The sequence below is a fragment of the Rattus norvegicus genome, chromosome 8, assembly GCF_021556685.1.
Source record: "Rattus norvegicus strain SHRSP/BbbUtx chromosome 8, alternate assembly SHRSP_T2T, whole genome shotgun sequence".
Taxonomy (NCBI): Eukaryota; Metazoa; Chordata; class Mammalia; order Rodentia; family Muridae; genus Rattus; species Rattus norvegicus.
Window position 1 is genome coordinate 125467406 of NC_141541.1, and position 20451 is coordinate 125487856.

Here is a 20451-nt window from a genome sequence, read left to right on the forward strand (position 1 = left end):
GAATGTGTCTGTTTCTGGATTTCCTTTTGTGGGCAGGGAGCACAATTCAATGGTAGAACATTCTGAAATCAAGCTTGAGGATGCGGGTTCAGACAGCAGCGTCACGTACACATGCACAAACACACATGCGTACACAGAGAGTGATAATCTGTGTTTACTCCTGGGTTTCTGTCTCCTTACTGATATTTCCATGCATGCCTCCTATGACATTTCATAATTATCTTCCTTTAGTTCTGTAAGAACTACCCACAGTCCTCTATTTCCCCTTGCAGACGCAGTCACTCTCTAGAGTCTTAGTCTTCTTATCTTTAATGTCAGGTCCCCATAAAGAGAAAAAAAGGTGATCAAAGATGAGGAAGAAAGTGTTTCAATCTCTTGCCACACTGGGAGCCACTTTGGCTGAGGGGAAAGGAGCCTGCAAGAGGGAAGGAAGCCGGCAACTCACTTGCCCGTCCTTCTTTGTATGTGACCTGGTAATCACTTGGACTCCTGGGAGTAAACATCCCCAGGGCACGGGGGACAGGGGCCTTTTGGTCAGCTTATTTTGAGGGCTGTGTAAGTTTCTCCAGGAACTGTGACCACTGCCTGACACAGGGATAGGTGGGGGTCTGGAAGCTGCTCCTGCACTAAATCCTCAAGTTGACTGAAATGAACTATACATAGCCCAAGCCTTCCCTGAGAGTTGCAGGCCTTTACTACCCATGGGCTCAACACTAGTTACACTGGGCAGATCTGCCACTTCAGTTAGTGTCCAGGTAAAATCAGATCCTGAATGTCTCCTGGTCCATTATCACAGACCCTTATCCCTGAACACCTAAGAGAAGCGAATGTTCTTTACCAGGGGAGGAGTTGGTTTAGGTGTCCTTACAGATAGTGATAAAGGGGAGGCATGAACACTCTAGAGTAAATTACACTCTAGAGTAAATTAGGTGTCTTTACAGATAGTAATAAAGGGTAGGCATGAACACTCTAGAGTAAATTACACTCTAGAGTAAATTAGGTGTCTTTACAGATAGTAATAAAGGGCAGGTATGAACACTCTAGAGTAAATTACACTCTAGAGTAAATTAGGTGTCCTTACAGATAGTGATAAAGGGCAGGTATGAACATTCTAGAATAAATTCCAAGTCTACACTCTAAACTAGGAATGGCTGACATTGTCCAGTACTTTGGAGATAGAGAAGATAGTGTCTCCAAGTTACAGTTTTATTGCCCAGATTTCAGAGATTTCCAGAGAACTAATGATGCTTTGGTCCTCTGTGCCCTGGAGAGCCTATGCATGCCCTGACCTAACTCTGCATTGCCTTCGACCCTTTTTGGAGTATATCTCAGTGTAACAATCGCTAAGTGTAATAATTATTGGTAAGGAAAACCTGCTACCTTTGTGTAGAGACAGTGAAATTCGGTCAGCAGACCCATAAACAAGTAAGTCAGGTAAAAATAACTATTCCAAAAACTTAAAACCAAACAATTGTGACTGAATGAAAGGGAGAATACTTTTCATTTTGTAAACTAGAAAAATTAATGTTCACACAAATGCATATAAGAATAATTCTAGACAGTCTGTATTTCTGTCTCATAGTATATAGATAGTACAACATGTATAGTCCATAGTTTACAGGAATTCTAAAAATATTTAATTACCCTTTAAACTAAGCTGTGAGGTAAGCTCCTGTCAGCATAGACAGATGGTCTACTGCTGGAATTTTTCACCTGGAGTTAGAGAAAACTGATCGTATGCTTGTAGGACTTAGGTTCTTCCTCCCCTGCCCTGAAAAATTTAGGAAAGCCTGTATGGTCTTGCGTCCCTTATAAGGTAGTACAATACAGGAGCTCCAGGGTGCAGAGGACCACACAGCATTAATTTCCCAGGAAATCTGGGCAATAAAACTGTAGGCTGGGGTCACTATCATCTCTGTCTCCAAAACATGGGAAAATGTCAGCCATTCCTACTCTGAAGTTAATCATGTTCAACCAACTCCTCATATGCCCGTCAGCCTTCCCTAAATCCATCTCCTTGCATTATTTTCTGAGCAACTGAAGCAACAAGCTCCTGTCATCCCTCAGCTCCCTGTCCTAGTGAGCTAACTCTAGATAACCAAGAGCGGGGGAGGCTGGCACAGGAGGACAGTCTGGCATACAGTAGCTCAATTTGAGAAACTTCATTTAGTGACGTAGAGACCCCGAGAAGGCATCCTCATTCTCTCGGCTGCAAAGGCACGAGAACAGGCTAGAAATAGGAGTGAAGGGCGGCAGCAGCAGAGCCCTGTGCAATACCCACAGTCTCTCAGGCCTGTGTGCATCTACCGGAGCCGAAACCTTCAGTAAGTTCCAAACACAAACGTGTATCTCCTGACTCCTGAGCTTGGCCATCTTCTCTATCTGATCTTTTCCTTTCCCCAGGGAACAGTGGTAAGACAACCCTGATAAAATTCAAACATGGAGGATATTCTAGATTCAGATAACAGAATACATTTTGACTTTTGTCAATATAACCTTAATGTCCCCAGCTTCATGAGCAGCTGGGTTCCCACTCCTTAGGAGGAAGGAGAGGACAAAGAGAAGCAGTTGTACTGTCTGTGGTTCTGTGGTTCACCAGCACAGCGGTCTAAGGGGAGAACAGGGCTCACCCTGAGGTGGTGGGGTTGGCTAACATGAAGAGGTGGTCTGCCAGGGTTACCTTCTAACAGCGTTTGAACTAAACGTTTTAAAGCTACATGTGCCAAAATAAAGCAAATCCACTTAAAACGATCTTAAATTACCAATGTGATTGAACTATGTGCTTTATCTATACACATACTGAGATTTGCACCTGAATACATCTTCTCACTATTAAAAAAAATAAAGTATATCAAAACTGAGTGGAAGGTATCAGTCTTCACGGTGCCGACTATGTTTGACACGGGTTTTAATGACAGCATGGTGCGCAGACGAAAGACTCCAGGGTGGCTTTCAGCACAGACAGCCTATGCTCACGATGGCTGCTCTGTGGGTCCAGGTCCAGCTTGCCTTGTGCATCCCCGGCCTGAGAATCTGATAACTAATTCGCTGGAATATGTGAGCTAAGGTTTAAAAGAGTGAAAAGATACTAATGGAGTCAGTGTAATGAAAACCCCTGTTTGAAATTTGAAAAGCTTGTTGTGCTCCATAATTAATTTTCTGTGACTGATGCTGACACTTAGAGGCTTGGGAGAATTTAAAAATGACAATCTTAAGACCATGTCAAAGGTGCGTTCTTTATTTGATTTTCACTGCATTGCCATTGGCAGAGAAAAGCTGTTAAACCCCACAGCTATTTCATACCCATGATTTCCTTAAAATACTCATGTTTCGATTTAAAGCACACTATGTATGACTGCTCTATAAATGCAGATGTAAATACATGTTAAACCTGAAATAAGAATTGACAGTGACGAAAAGAAACCAGAGAAAGGATGAAGTTTCGTGGTACTGCACCTACCTTTAACGTGAGGCTAAAATGTCCAACGAACGCTGCGCTTATCCATGCTGTTGAGCGGGGGTGGCCCAGAAACTCTATGTAATACTTATCAACATTTCCATCCCGGTCATAGGTTACATAGTTCCCTTTGAAAGGATCAGGACAAAGGATTCCTGGCCAACTTGAAAAGAATTAAAATAAATTTTATTATGTTAAAAATGAAGCTATTGATACATTTATCACAATCAAATGTTGAACTTATTTCTTTGAATTTTAATGATTTCTGCAAACATAAATTCATTCCTACTTACACTTTTCAAAGATAATAAGCAAGTGATAAATTGCATCTTTGTAACAATAAAATGTCTTGATATTGTTATAGACAAGATGAAAAAAACTAAAAGAAATGATACCCAGAATCCATAAGAAACACCACTGACAGGCAAAGAGGGGTAAAAGATACATTGGATTCTCTGCAGAGTTAACTCTAGCCAAGAAAAATGATTAATTACCAGAATACTAACCACTGACATGGCTTCTGCCAAAGTGAGAGAATGCTGTGTGCATGGGTGGGTGGGTAGATAGATACATAGATAGATAGATAGATAGATAGATAGATAGATAGATAGATAGATAGATAGACAGACAGACAGATAGATAGATGATAGATAGGTAGATAGATGATAGATGACAGATACATAGGTAGGTAGGTAGGTATGTAAATGATAGACAGACAGGCCAACTGACAGATAGGAAGTAGGTAGACAGGTAGGTAGGCAGATAGATAGATAGATAGATAGATAGATAGATAGATGATAGATAGGTAGATAGATAGATGATAGATGACAGATACATAGGTAGGTAGGTATGTAAATGATAGGCAGACAGACAGACAATAGGTAGTAGGAGGTGGGTAGGTAGGCACTGTAGACAACAGACATGACACATGGATGGCAGGTGGTCGGTGAGAGGTAGATGATAGGTGGTTGAGAGACAGATGATATGCTGGACAGACACACTTGACAGCTTATAGGTAAGTGATAGATGTTTAGATAACAAACGACAGCTATAAAGCAATGATAGCTAACAATAAATGGTAAGAGAGATGAAGAATGTATAGCTATAGTTGTAGGCAAACAGATAGCGGATAGATTGATAGGCAGACAACCCTCAGAGCTCAAACAGTGATAACTTTGCCAACTACAGAGAAACAGGACATTGGCTCCGCCTTTCTAAACTGTTCCCTCCTCTTCATCACTCCAGTTACAAGCCATTAATCTGCTACAAAAATTTCAGAACTTAAGTAAATTTTTATTTAAAATATTTGAATATGTTTAGAGGCTGGAGGGGTGATGGGTTCAACTCCCAGCACCCACATAGCAGCTCATGACCACCTGTGACTGCAGTTCCAGAGGATCTGAGCCCTCTCCTGGCCTCCAGACACCAGGCACAAAGGTGGTGCATAGACAAAAACATCCACACACATAAAATAAAATTTAAACAAAAAAGATGTGTTTATTGTGGCAGAAACCTCTATAGACCTCCAATTCCCAATTAGGTAGCTTTCTATTTTTCTACTTTCTGTCTAATTTATATTTTTCTTTTAACTATCACTTTTTAATATAGATATGTATAACACTGCTAATTGCTAAGCCATCTCTCCAGCTTCTGCTTTTTCTTTTCCACATCAACAGCTCAAAGCTGAGCTCCATGACAATATTGCTAAGCAAAACCTGAAAACAATATCCCATGTGGAGACCCAACCAGAAATTAGAGAGAAGTCCCGAGTCACACCCACTCCATTTATTTGATGTATTGGATTCTATAAGGAAAGGTGAAAATGAAAAGACACACAGCCACAGTCATCTCAAACATCCTGACTGTGGTATAAGTGGAAACAGACTTAGACTGGGACATACAGGCATTGGCACGGTAGAGGCGGGCGGTCTCTGTGAGGGTGGGGCTAGCCTGATCTACATCCAGTTCCAAGCCAGCCTGGCTACATAGTGAGATCATGTCTCAAACAAAGAACTTTAGCACTAAGAAAACCGACCGTTTCAAATAATGCATTTGTTCAATATTTTTAAAGTAATTTCAAACTTTTATTTAATGCTACAATAGAACAAAGCAGAGTAGGCTTGGCAACTGTGAACTCCTTCGTCCTGACCTGGGCTCCGGGATAGAACTGGCAGAGGAGAGAATAGAGTCCTGGGCAAGTTAACCGGCTCCCAGAGGATTCTGGGGCACCTGCCATCACCACTAACCTCGCATCAATCTGATGAGGTGGGAAACTGTCGTCTTCTTTATTAAACAAGAAAACGGGGTTTTACAGACAGAACTTTCAAGAAGAAAGTTTTTGCTGCTGCTGCTGTTTTGTTTTAGTTCAGTTTAGTTTTTCAAGAAGACACTTGGTAAGACATAATTCAAAAGAGGTCTTCTTGATCAAAGGACATGGGTCACAAACAGGCCCACAAGCAAGAGAGCCACAGAGTCCATACTCAACTCTGAAAGAATGCCTACACCATGGTTACATCAGAGACGGAGTACTTAGCCTCACAGCAAGTACTGGTTAGCAGCAGAACTTAGCGGCACAGCTCTGACTGGGCAGATTTTCATTACAGGCAGCTCCTCAGATCAGAAGCTCTAGCGGTCAGCATTTACAGGTACTGCTGCTCGAACGAGTTGACTCAAGAAGGTTAAAGAGAAATTTATGTAGAATCTAGGAATGCTTATTTAATTTTTGTATAATAAAAACAAACAGGTCTCAAGAGAGTAGTTCTCTGTTGATATCATAATTAGTTTTCTTCCACATTGTGGCAAACCACACACCTAAGAGCCTGTAAAGGCACACACACAGCCTCTTGTTAAACAAGGAATGCTAAACATTCCCTACTGGTTCTCACTCTAAATGGCCTCTGACGGATGTGGGCTGTGGTTTAGGGTGTGTATGGTATGGTGTAGGGTGTGTAACGTACAGAGCTGTGGTGTAGGGTGTGTAGGTGTGTAGGTGTGGTGTAGGTGTGTAGGTGTGGTGTAGGTGTGTAGGTGTGGTGTAGGTGTGTAGGTGTGGTGTAGGTGTGGTGTAGGTGTGGTGTAGGTGTGGTGTAGGTGTGGTGTAGGTGTGTAGGTGTGGTGTAGGTGTGGTGTAGGTGTGGTGTAGGTGTGGTGTAGGTGTGGTGTAGGTGTGGTGTAGGTGTGTAGGTGTGGTGTAGGTGTGTAGGTGTGGTGTAGGTGTGTAGGTGTGGTGTAGGTGTGGTGTAGGTATGGTGTAGGTGTGGTGTAGGGTGGACATATGTCCAATATGATCATCACACAGGAGTAGGACCACCACTTGGCTTCTCCAGACTGCCTGCTCTGTGATAAATCTGAAGTTGCAACACAGTCAAAGGTAAAGTTACTAAAATATGAAAAAGTCTTTCTCCATTACCCAATCAAGCAGTGGAAAACACTGCTGCCTTAAACTGAAGCACAGAACAAGGCCTGCCTCCAGGTCCTAACACCGATCAGGATGTAGGTAAGTCTGTCTCAGAAAGGCTACTTTTGGCTTTCAGATATAACATGCTAATTACTGCCATGTATCCTGTTTATCCTATTACTAAATCAACATTTTCTAATTCATATTTTACCTTACATAAATAAATTGATTATTTTACAAAACTGCACCTCTGAAATTAAAATTATTATTTTGTATTTAAGTGGCAAAATATAGATTGTTGGCTTGAAACACTGTGTTGGGATTCAATCCATATTTTATCCAGAGCAAAAATTTTATACACATACATTAATTATCCCATCTAGCCTCAAATGATCCTCCTGCCCCATCATCTAGAGTGCTAGGACTACAGGTGTACAGGCATGCCCAATTTTAATTAAGTTTTAAATAATTTTACCAACATCCCAACAGCTGGCCCAGCACTCTGGAACTACAGCAGGAAGAAAAGGCAGAAATCAAGTGAGGATCCCATGATAGGGAGTCCTGGCAGCACTTGGACAACAGTTCACAGCTCAAGCTCTATAGATTATGCACAGTTAACGCTGCAACACTGAACCGCACACCTGCCCAGTTCTGCGCAGCCAGCAGTGTGAAGTGGGAGAGTCAATGGCCGTCAAGTGAAGAAACCCAGGCTCTCACTTGAACCTGCAGCTCTCGGCCTTTCTGATGGCATCAAGTTCTTGCTATGATTCCTCATGTGTTAGGAAGTTCAAATAAATGTGTGGTTTGTACATTTTTGTTTTGAGAATTAAAAGTCTGTCATCATCACAGGGCTTTAACTGTCTCCTGCCAAATGTAGATGTTGAAAACCGAAAAGACAGCTAAGGGAATGACTGAGAGAGCTGGACACAGAGTTGTGTGTGTGGATCCCTGCAGTCAGGAATAGAGGCAGGAAGATGGACTCCAAGGCCAGTTCAACTACTTGAGGGCCTATCTCAAAACAACAACAGCAACAGGTAACTCAGTTAAAACCCAGCTCACTAGGACAGACTCTGTCCAAGATAACCTGTCTCATGGGAGAGATCAGGACACAGACATGCTGAGCAAAGGAACATGGCAAGAAGGTGGCCATCTGTAAATCAAGGAGAGAGCCTTGAATGAAATTAGCTATGCGATACCTGCTCTCAGGACTTGCGCCTGTGGAAAGCACACCCGTGTTATGTAAGGCAGCTCACGTGTGCTAGGAACCCTTGGAAGCTAATATGACTATCTATGCAGAGTAACAGGTCAGCTGACAACAGTGGTTTAGAAGTATCTCCCCTTTGTTTAGCAAGAGGCTGTGTGTGTGCCTTTACAGGCTCTTGGGTGTGTGGTGTGCCACAATGTGGAAGAAAACTAATTATGATATCAACAGAGAACTACTCTCTTGAGACCTGTTTGTTTTTATTATACAAAAATTAAATAAGCATTCCTAGATTCTACATAAATTTCTCTTTAACCTTCTTGAGTCAACTCGTTCGAGCAGCAGTACCTGTAAATGCTGACCCGCTAGAGCTTCTGATCTGAGGAGCTGCCTGTAATGAAAATCTGCCCAGTCAGAGCTGTGCCGCTAAGTTCTCTGCAGGCAGCAGCTGTCTTTCTGCTTCAGCGTCTAGAGCACTGCTTAATTAAGATCCAATATTTGACTTTTCTTCTGGGTTGATTCTATCTTTACATTGTACTATTGTAATTTGTCTTGTTATTATCATTCTCTACCTTTGTGTCACTGAAGAAACAATGCACATAGATTTCAGTTTCTTGATTAAAATTTAAATTTGTGCTCAGCTTAGCTCATGAAGGAGAAGGAAGTGACAGGCAGTCAACTTCTCCAAGGAGCGAGGGTGCAGCTGTGTCAGGCATGGCCACAGCAGCAGTCACACACTAGAGATAACTTAGGAACTGGTTTAAAATACTTTTCATATGAAAGTTTAAGTCCTTTGCCTCAGTTACTAATTCCTAATGAAACTTTGTTTTTCAGATATAATGATTGATAAAAGCAAATTCATATCCTGAATTACAGTTACTGAAACATCAAATTTCCCTTTTAGGAATTGCTTTCAAAATGCATTTTCAACTCTGCTTTCAAAATGTTTGCTTTAGAGATGAAAAATAGAGAACTATAAATCTGTCTTTGACAACTTCCGGAAATGTTCATGTTACACGCCCCTTAAAATGCTGGATCTTCCATAACTGTTGGCACCATTTTGCCTGCTAGGCAGGGTCAACACAGAACAGGTTTGTGACCTGGCAAGAGGCTCAGAAGGCAGGCACGTTTCCTGGCCCACTGCGGCATGGAGTGATAAGAGGAGATACACTTGAGGCTCAAGGCGAGGGGCCTCCGGATGGGAACAGATATCCTATGGACGTCGGTCATTGTTTCTGCTAGCTTGTGCTTTTGCTTCCCAGGGCACTATGGGGTATAAAAAGGCTGTAGTAGTCACTGGACAGTCGTCCCGATTCTAACTCTTGTCTCTTTCTTTCTGTCTTTCCTACAGTCATCCTCACTCCCCGCTAGGAGGCTGTTTGACTTCAGGCCAGCAGTTCCGGTACACACTCCATTAATGTTTGTGCTAATTATTAATCTGGGGGAGATCTGCTAATATGGGAGAGAATAATAACTTTTACAATACTGTCACATTTGGTCCCCAGAAAAGCCCTCATTTAAAAAGGGCACAAAGGGCACCCATTCGTTAAGACAGTGAGTATATGAGTTTCTTATGGCTGTTATAACAAAATATTATAGACCTGAAGAATGACGCAAGAGAATCTCACTTTCTGCAACTTCTGTAGGCTAGTAATGCAAGACCGGAGTAGGAACGGTTTGTTTCTTCTGGTCTCTTTCTTATTTTTCCCCCTTAATTTAAACAAAGCTACATTTTTTTAAGAACGGTGATAAACAGATGCACAGTATTTTATTGTTCATCTTGAAATAGTTGCTAAGTCTTTATTGAAATAAGTTATTTAGAAGTATGTTTGTAAATGATAACTATTTGAGGATCTTAATTATTTCATAGATGCTTAAAGTATTTTTCATTTAATTTATGTAGCTTTATTATATTTCAGAGTTTGGCATTCTTGGTTGAGTTTTTCTAAGTATATACTATGTATCGTCAGTGTATAAATCTCAGATTATAGTTGAACTTTCTAGAAGTAAGGCACTTACTTGCACTGTCTTATCATGTGGCTTTGGCTTTTTACTCCAGGACTCGATGTTACCTAGACGACTGTTTCTATCTTTGGTATTTTCTTTCTTGAACTCGTTTTCATCTTTTGGTCCTTTAAATTTTTAATTTTTTTCTTGACATATTTTATTTTTCAGAAAGCACTGGTTGTTTTTTATTCCTTGCAATTTAGCATTTAGTTTTGAAGTATTAAAAAGGTTTTCATTAAACTTTCCCCAAATCTTTATTCACTGTTTTGATTTTTTTCTAGTTTACACACAACACACAACACTATTATCTACACTATTTTTTTATTTGTTAGCTTGACTTGAAATCTTGAGTACAATCTAATATTTTGAGAATACTTTGGAAATCATTCTTCTGTGGCAACCTTTCAAAATCTTTAGCGTTTCTGCCTCACACTAGGCTAGTATTAGCTTCTCCTGTGACGTGCGGAGACAGAGGAGGCTGGAGAAGTCAGTTATTTGCTGTGCGGTTAGCCTGACCTGGTCTCAGAGCCCAGAGAAGTGCTCCTGCCTCAGCACCGAGGGCGAGGTGGGCAAACACTTCTCCTCACAGTTGCCTCGGCTGCTCCAAAGCTTCTCACTGTAGGCCCAGCTTCCTCGTCTCCGGGTGCCCTGTGGTAGTTGCATCTGTTGCCCTCAGTTCGGCTGCTGGATGCCCCCAGAAAAGCTTGCCGCTGTCTTGAATTCTCATTTCTCAAACGTGTCAGAGGACCTCTGTGCTGCTCATACTCGCCTTTTATCCTCTCACAGACACTAATATGCCTAGGTCTCATAGGGAGTTGTAATTATTGATCCTATTTTGGTGTATATAGCAGCCTATCTGAGGTTTATTGTAGGCGTTATCTGGCAAGTGTAGAGGCCACCTCTCGACTGCATTTTCACACAGACTTTCCATTCTGCATGTGCATCCCTAAATCCGTCTTATAAGAATGCCAACTGGATGAAGGCAAACCCTAATGTGTCTCATTTGCAATCGATCACTTCTTTAAAGGCCCTGCATCCTCATATGGTCATTCTAAGGTGATAGGAGCTATGGCAGTGTTCAACATAATTCAGTGCAAAGTAGTGCGAAAACAAGAACCTCAGTCTACATATTGACTGGATCACCTATTGCACATACGAGCATATCAGAATTTCCTCTAAAATACAGAGAGAACAAATAGATAAATAGACAAAGATACTCCAAATATAAAGCAAAGGGCTGAGCATGTAGCTCAGCAGAAGCTCTTGGTATTGTATTTACTGAAACACAGAGATAAACAGAAACACACACACACACACACACACACAGCACACACGTGCACACACACACACACACACATATACACAGGCTCTCAAGCATGCAGGCACATAAGTAAATGTAATATAAAATATTAAAGAAATCAGTAATTATGTAATGATTAATTAATAAGGAATAAGCAATAAATAAATTCCTACCTTGGCCAGTTCTGCAGTTTTACCAGAACCAGGCTTCCGAGAGGAAGCTGTGAGTAGACGATCTTATACCCACTTTCGAGGAGCTGCGATTCTTCAGGGAAGTCCTGCTCAGAAGCCGCACAGCTGTTGTAGCTGGAGTCAGCATTCATGGAGCAGAACCAGGGCTCACCCAGGTCCACCCTGGCTGCAGCCGCAGGGGACAGCAGCCTCCACTTCAAGCAGCTTTCATTCTCACACTGTACCCACATTGTGTTCACAAACTCGCTGCTCCCCAGGGCCGGGTCCATTGGGCTGGTGGCACTGACCATTCAGCTAACTTGCTGCTTTATTTCATTTGACTTCGCTTTGTCTTTGTTTTGTTTCTCAGAAGTGAATCAAATCTGGAAAATAAAAAATAATACAGACTCAAGGGTACAAGATATAATTTCAAACACATGAAGAATTTCTTTTATATTTTCTGCCCAATCCTATGCCTCTGGCAGAGATGTGTCTGACACGATGTGTTCTCCTTACAAGCAGCAACAACACATCAGACATGTAAACAACCCTAACGACAAGGGCTCTGAAACTACAGACCGGGCAAGTGTGCCCCTGCGGAGAGTCTAGTTCAGCAGTGTCTACTCCTGACACTCATTATGTACAAGGTATCGCTTGCTGTTTTTGAGTCAGCCTATGCTGTAGCCCAGGCTGGCCTAAAACTCTCCATGCCTTTGCCCAAGCCTCCTGGGTGCTAGGATGGGCATCACACACACAGAGCTACTACATATCAGGTCGCAAAGCCTCACACACAGCTCATATTTACCCATTTTGCCAAGGAAACTGAAGCTAAGCAAAGCATTTTAAGCCCGCGGCTGGTACCCTGTAGAGCTGAGGTTTAAATGCACAGCTGGGCTCTGAGCTCCGTGGTCTGTAGATGGACGGACAGCATCGTGCACTGCTCTAGAACACACGGACAGCATCGTGCATCGTCCTGTTCTTCTAAAAATGAGGAAAGCCAAATGGAGCAAATGCTTCACATCATGAAACTTAATTACTTAGAAGCCAGAAGAGCAGCCTCTTCCTTAGGAAGGCCTGCCACCATCTCACTAATGGAGTCTCTTCTCAGGCTTCATATGAGGAGTCCACATACATGAACAGAGCTGTATATCAAAGCTCCCCAAGTTCAGCATCAGCAAAGACACTGAAATATACACTAAGAACATAACTAAAATACAGACAAAATTATTGTTGACAATGTATTTCACAATAATCTATTTTTTAAGAAAAGAGATGTGGGGGCTGGCAAAACAGCAGTTGGTAAAGACACCTGCTGCCAAAACCGACCACGTAAGTTTGATCCTTAGAACTCATATGGTGAAAGGAGAGAAAGAACTGATTCCATAAGTTTTCCACATACATGCCATAACATATGCGTGCTCACACATATACACATTTGTACACATGTATGCACACTAAGTAACTAAATAAACAAATGTAAGAAAGACTGTGGTCTCCAACAGTGATGGATCAGCACAACACTACCATCCAAACACTGGCACCATGCAAACCGACCTTCAATCCCCACAGTAACCAGATCTCCTCCTCCTCACTCATGTCCTTTCATCATGCCCCTGACTTGAGCCCCTGCAGCTTAGTTAGCCAGCGATTACAGTGGTTTGCATTTAAACTTTTTATTAGCTGCATTTTCATTTGTTTTTATTTCCTATGCATGCTTTAAATTCTCCGTGGTATATGTTCGTTGTGTCACGACTGTCACATAAGCTCATTTTCATACAGGTAGAGATTTTGGGTTGAGCGTGTTCCCCCTCGGAGCCTTCTACCATGCTCTTCCTGTCCACCCCTTCTCCTTCCCTTAAGTCCTGTTTATTTCCTGAGAATCCAGTTTCATTTTTATATTTAAGTTATGCATACATTGATGACTTTACATATCTACATTAAACCTAGGTACCATGAATCGCAAAAACATGTTTACTTTCCTGGGACTGCCTTAATTCATCTGACATTATTATCTCCAGTTACATACATTTTCCTAGAATAACATAACTCCAAACTTTACAGATGAAAAAAAAAAACCATTGTTTATACATCTTAGATTTTCTCCTCCTTTTCCCCATCGTCTATTGTTATTGGAGATGTAGGTTGGCTCCATAACTGAACTACTGTAACCACTGCTATAATAAATATTGCTGTACAAGGGTCTCTATGATATGTCGTCTTGGGGTTCTTTGGGTAAACGCCCAGAAGTGGTAAAACTAGATCACGTAGAATAATTATAGTCTTTTGGTTTTTTTTTTTAGAACCAGCATACCGATTTCCATAGTGGATGTACTAGCTCACATTCCCACATGCAGTGTACAAGCATTCACTTTGGTTCACACCCTCACCAGAATTTGTTGTTTTCTTAATGACTGATATTCTGTATGATAGAATCTTAATGCAATTTTAATTTGCATTTCTCTGATAGTTAATGAGGTTGAACATTTTTATATGTGTTTATTGAACAAATGTGTCTTTTATTGTTTGAGCACTACCTGTTCATTTAGCTAGCCCATTTCTGGACTTGGTTGTTTGAATTCGTAGGTTTTTAGTTCTTTGTATATTCTAGGTAGTAATCAGGTCATGTGTACAGTTAGCACATATTTTTCTCCCAGTCTGTAGGCTATTGGTAAACTGTTGTTCCCAAAGCTGTGCAGAAGCTCTTTGATTTTATGAGTCCCCCTTTGTCAACTGTTGGCGTTATATCCTAAGTGAACAGTCTCCTATGTGGGAAGCTATTGCCACTGCTTATGTCTTCAAATAAGTCCTTTGTTTTTTCTTCTAATGGTTTTAGTTTCAGGTTTTATATCAACATCTTTCATCCATTTGAAATTGACTTTTTGTACAAGGTAACAAATCTAGTTTCATCCTTCCATGTGTGAATATTTATTTTTCCACAGCATTTGCTATAACAATACTGTCCTTTGTTCATATATGTGCATGTGTGTATGTGTATGTGTGTGCGTGTTTGTGTGTGCACGTGTGTGTGCGTGCATGTGTGTGTACAAGTGTGTGTGTGTATGTGTGTGTGTCATTGTCAAATCATGTGACTATAGATTTATACCTGTGAATCTGTATTGGGTCTTCTATTCCATTGACATCTGGTTTTGTGTCTGCACTATAATGCTTTTGTTAATACGGCTTTGTAATATAACTTGAAATTGGTGACACCTCCTACATTAATCATTTTGTTTATGATTTCTTGGAGTACCTGGGGTCCTTTATGCTTCTGCATGAATTAAACTTTGATTTTCTATTGCTATGAAGAACGGCATAAGGATTTGAATAGTATTGCATAGATCACTTCTGAGAAGGCAGCCATTTTCACAGTGCTAATTCTTCCAATCCGTAAGCATGAGTTTTTTCAATCTAGTATCTACTTCAGTTATTTTCCTCAGTGTTCTAAGTTCTCATTGTCGAGGTTTTGCAATTCCTTGGTTAGATTTTTTTTTTTTTTGTATTTTTGGCTTGAGGTAAAAGTAAAAGGAGTAATGATTCTATTTCCCAATTTCTTCCTCAGAATGTTGGTTATTGGAACTCAAACTCTATACCCCATCCTCCCTTCTCCATTTTACATTTATGACTCTTTTATTTAGTATCCACTGTCAATTCAGCAGGCTATCTCTGCCCCATAGATGTTCAGGTCTATCCTGTAACCTGGCCATTGTGACTAGTAGAATGACAGAGGTATTTCTATAGACACTTGGCTGCATTCTTTTGAATGTATATCCAAAATTGTATAACTGGATCAAAGTATAGCTCTCGCCTTAGGTTTTACAGGAATCTGCATGCTCACTTGTATGTTGTATTTTATAGTATATTGTAGTTTATAGTGCCATCAAGAGAATGCAAGTGCTCCTTTCCCCTCACTTTCTCACCATCATGTGTGGTTTACTTTTCTTGATGTCAATTCTGGTTGGGTGAGATGGACTCTCAATAGATTTTTAACTTGTATTTACCTAAGCCAATCCAATTTTAAATTCCTGTTATTCTTCCCTGGACTGTTGGAGTCTTATTCAGAAAATCATTCCCTATGCCTGGATCTTAAAATGGTTCCCTACGCTCTCCTCTAGAAGTTTCAAAGTTTCAAGTCTTTAAGTCATTGGTCAATGTTGAATTGGTGATCTATTTGCCTTTTACCCATGGATATCCAGCTTTCTCAGCACCAGTTTCTTTTCCAGTCTAAAGTTTGACCACTTGAGAGATTAGATGGAGGTGGCTGCAGTCATGTTTCTGGGTCCTCTGTTTTACTGCACACCAGTTTGCTTTTACTTCATTTCACACTGTATCACTTTATCACAATTTGGAATTTGGTCTCAGGCACTGTGATGCCTCAAGATAGCTTTAGCTATTCATGATCTTTTATTTTTTCCATATTAATGTTTCCCTAGTTCTATAAAGAATGTCATTGGAGTCTTAAAGGGGATTATATTGAATCTGTAGGCCACATTCAGTAATATGGCCATGTTCTCAAGACTAACTTTGCTAATCCATGAACATGGGATACACACACACACACACACACACACACACACACACACACACACACACATATATATATATATAAAATGTTCATTCTTGATTTTTATGTGAAGAGTTTGCATCCTGCTATTTTGATGAAAATGTATATTTGAATTAAAATTTTTTATAGTTTTTAGGGTCTTTTACAGATGAGATTAGGTTGCTTCAAATATATTTTTACTTCTTGCCCTTTGTAACCCTCTTATTTCTTTCTCTTGGGTTATTGCTATGGCTAAGATTTCAAACACTGTGTTGAGTAGTGAGAATGGATACTCTCATCTTATTCTTGATTTTAAAGGAAATGCTTTCAGTTTCTCCACATTCAGGATAATGATGGTTATATATTTATCATAAACGACTTGTCTTAGATACAATCGTTCTGATCTATTAATCACTTATTTGGGTTATTGATCATGAAGAGATGTAAGATTGTTGCAGACTTTTTTGGTGCATCTGTTAAAATGAAATGTTTTCTATTGTATTTCGCATATTTTAAACCATTCTTGCACTTCTGGCAATGAACCCACTTTATTATGAAGTAGTTGTAAATATGTCATTGAATTTGCCTTGTAAATATTTTGAGGATTTTTCCTTTTAAGCCTACCAAGGAAAACTATCTGTAGTTTTCTTTTGTGTGGTGTCTTTTATCTTTGTTGAATACGCATGAAGGAAGGTACTGTTTTACAGAGCATGCTGAGGAGCATTGATGTTATTTCATTAAAGGTATCAAAGAATGCAATTCCATGCTGCCTTGGGTGAGCCTTCCTCGGGACCCTATCACTGCTTTGTTATTATTGCTTCTCTGTTTGGGATCTTACATGACTTAGTTTGATTTTGGAAAGTTACATATATGTATAATTTTATTCATTTCTTCTAGATTTCCAGATTTTTTAGTACAAGTTTTCAAAATATCTCCTGATTATCCTCTTGGTTTCAGAGGTCTCCACTATAACATGCTCTCTTCATCACTAATTGTATTGGTTTGGATAGTCTCTTTCTTTTGGCTAGCTTGGATAGGGCTTGTATATCATGCTTATCTTCCCAAAGAAGTAATTCTTCACTTCAGCAAACCTTTGCATTCTTTGCTTAGTCATCATTTCATACCTGCCTGGTTTATTGTTTCTCAGCTCTTGAGATGCATAGATAATTTGTCTAGTATCTCTCACCCAGAATTCTCCATGTGGATATTCATATCTGCACACTCCCCCCTTAGAACTGTTTCTTTAACCCAAAGATCTGGGAATTTCATTTTCAGTTGATTATAGAAGTTTTCATTTTCCTGTGTGTGTGTGTGTGTGTGTGTGTGTGTGTGTGTGTGTGTTTTAGTGACTCACCAATTATTCAAAGGAATATGGTTTAGTTTATAGGTGTTTGTATGTTTTCTGTAATTTCTCTTGCTTCTGCTAATGAAATTATGATCCAATAAGGTACAAGAAATTATTGTCGATGTTTGTTGTTATTTAATAGCTCTCTTTTTCCATCTTATATTGACCACCGAACAGATCACTTTCCCTGTCTTCCTTAGAACACTGATTCGGGGCTACTAGAAATCATGTGTACCACACTGAAATTTCCAAAAGCCCCAAATCAATCCTCTTACATTTGTGATTTCTGGCTATATAGTTTGACAAAATGCAAAGTAATCAAAAAAGTGACACCACATTTGTACAATAAATAGAATATTAATTACATCACCACAACTTTTATAAGAACTGAACTCTCCACTTTGTTTTTATATTATTCTTAATATGTTTACATTAAGAATATATGTATGTATACTGAAAGAGAATATTGTAGCCATTCAACCTTGGTTCTAGTAACCCGATTCAGCTATAATTAACTGGCTGCTACAGCAGAAAAGGCTTCAGTACCTTCCAGTTGCATCTAAACTGTCTTCAGCTTTATTAACTCTGCCTTAATGCCTGCTCTCTTTACTTTTAGTTTGTTGAATAGAATAGTTTGCTGACTGTCATAACAATGGGTCAGAACTGACCAAATACATAATGGAAGGAATACTGCTTCTGAAGGAAATCTCCCTTTGTGATATCTGACGAAGGAACAGTTCCAAGACTGACTTGGCATTTTTCTGCCCTTGGTGGCTTTAATTATTTAAAGGCTTTTCTTAACAATTGCATCTTTCAAATATGATCAAATATTTAATTTTCCTAATTATTGATAAAATATTTCTTATCAATATCTTTACCTACATCCATAAGTTAACGTAAGTTAATCACACATACCACTCATGTTTCTAATATAGACATTGACTATTTTTGTGGCTCTCTCTCTTTGTTTTATAGTTCTTTCCTGAGGGCAGCATATCAATTCATTTCATGCCTATGAGCTTTATACAGCATAACATTAAGTCAACGCAGCATGCACAGTATGACTGATGCATTTAGTCAAAGGACTCTGTTTTTCTTTGTTTTGTTTTGTTGTTTTTTCAGTTTTGGGCTAGTAGAAGCAATAATATAGCAAATACCATTGCATATTTGTTAATCCATGTGTTTGAACATGCATACTTCTACAACAGAAATGCTACATTAAAAGGTATGCACATTTTCAAGGAGACAATTCTGAATAGACCTCTGGAAATCTATTCTAATTTTCTATTTCCACTAACAGTTTATAAGTACCAATTTCCTCTTAGTGTCCCAACAATGGGCCTTAACAATGACTGTTCAAATCTAATTAACTGAGACTTATCTCACTGTAGTATTAATTTACACTTCCCTGACCACTAATTAGGTTTTATTGACTATTTGTGTTTTCTCTTCTTGGAGAACCTTGTTTCTACTCTATACTTGGGTTTTATTGTTTTCTTTACAGAGGTTTGGTAGAGCTCATGATGTATTAGGGATATTAACTCATGTTTCACATGTTGGAAACATCTTCATATAGTTTGTCATTTTTAAACTTTATATTTTTATTTTCTAAAGCTAAAATTTTATAGAACTTGAATTTATGTGTGTTAAATACTGCTTATCTGTCCCTGAGATTTTAAATACAATTTTCCATATATTTGTCTCAATTGCTCTGTTTCTTACATTTAGGTATTTAATGCAACTAGAATGTTTGTTGTGCTCACAAATATTGAAATAAAATACTTTTACCTGTGTAGCTAGTAAATTATCCAACCGCATTCATTAATTAGTGCATTATTTTATCATTAATTTGAAATGTATTTATTTTTATACATACACATGAATCAATATCTACATACTGTATTTTACTTCCTTGATCCATGTTTTTCCTTGCACCAATAAAGACTATCTTTTGGGTTGTTCCAATATCTGATACAATCATTCCTCCTTGCTTAATCTATCTTAAATCTCTTGGTATTTTAAATTGATATATTTTATCATGGCTTATATAATTCATAATATAAACTATAATAAGCTTCTTATTTTTACAATAATTCCCTCCTTCTTCAACAATGACTCATTTTGAAAACAAGTTTTTACTCCATGCAGTACAGAAGAACAGTCTATTTTCTTTAGTTTTTAACATTTCTAGCTGACTTGTTCTACAAGTCTCTAGGACTTCAAGGAATGTGCCTCCAAACACTGGCGATGCTATGACAACGTGTTTAATACTAAAAGTGTACCTTAAAGCTTTTACATTGGCTCATGAAGAAGGTAAATGATATCAATATTACATATGTCTTAATCTTGTTGTGGCTTTAGAATCTCCGAGGCATGAATCTGACCACCAAAACTAGAAGATATCAACTTATTATTTTTGCCAAGATTTTCTTCCAGTTATAAGCCCCAAATATTAACATCCATCCTTCATAAGTCCTCCCATGCTGAAGCAAGGAAATAGGCTACAAGGCTGTGTGCTGGGAAAGAGGTGCAAACCTAGAAATCAAGTGTAAAGAGAGATACAGAAGATTCCAGGTCTAAAGCAGATACTAGGAGACATTATGTTTAACTGAACTGATGGAAAAGCATTGAGATACAATTCCAGAAGGAATAAGAATATCAAGTTGATTCAAGAGATTTCTGTTTATTTTATTGCATGTGTGTATATGTGCATATGGACCATGTATGAATGGTATGCGTACCATGTACATGTCTGACACCTCTCATAGGTTATAAGAGGTGCAGATTCCCTGGAAGTGGAGTTACAGATGATCGTACACAGTCATGTGGGTGCTAGGACCCTGGCACTCGGTTAGAGCATTTGGAGAGAGTGCTCAGTGGTTGAACACTAGTTGTTCCTGCAGTCCCAGCACCGACATGTGGCTCACAGCCATCTGTGACCTCTGTTCTAGATGATCCAAGGCCCTTTTTTGCCCTCTGCAGGCACTGCATGAATTTGGTGCACAGATATATGAGCAAGCAAAACACCCATAAA

At 39.4% G+C, this 20451-nt stretch overlaps 1 protein-coding gene across 23 annotated transcripts in view; it reads right to left on the reverse strand.

Moving 5' to 3' along the window:
* Zcwpw2 (zinc finger CW-type and PWWP domain containing 2) overlaps window positions 1–20451 on the reverse strand; it is a 144876-nt gene that overhangs the window by 111711 nt on the left and 12714 nt on the right. For 17 of the 23 annotated variants that reach the window (NR_190985.1, XR_015626964.1, XR_015626963.1 and 14 more), the window contains 2 exon segments: window positions 3461–3620; window positions 11536–11915. Coding sequence is in view for 18 of the 23 variants with exons in the window: in NM_001430700.1 (NP_001417629.1) it covers window positions 3461–3620; window positions 11536–11843 (468 nt within the window). In the remaining 5 variants the exon portion in view is untranslated. 23 annotated transcript variants of the gene reach the window in all.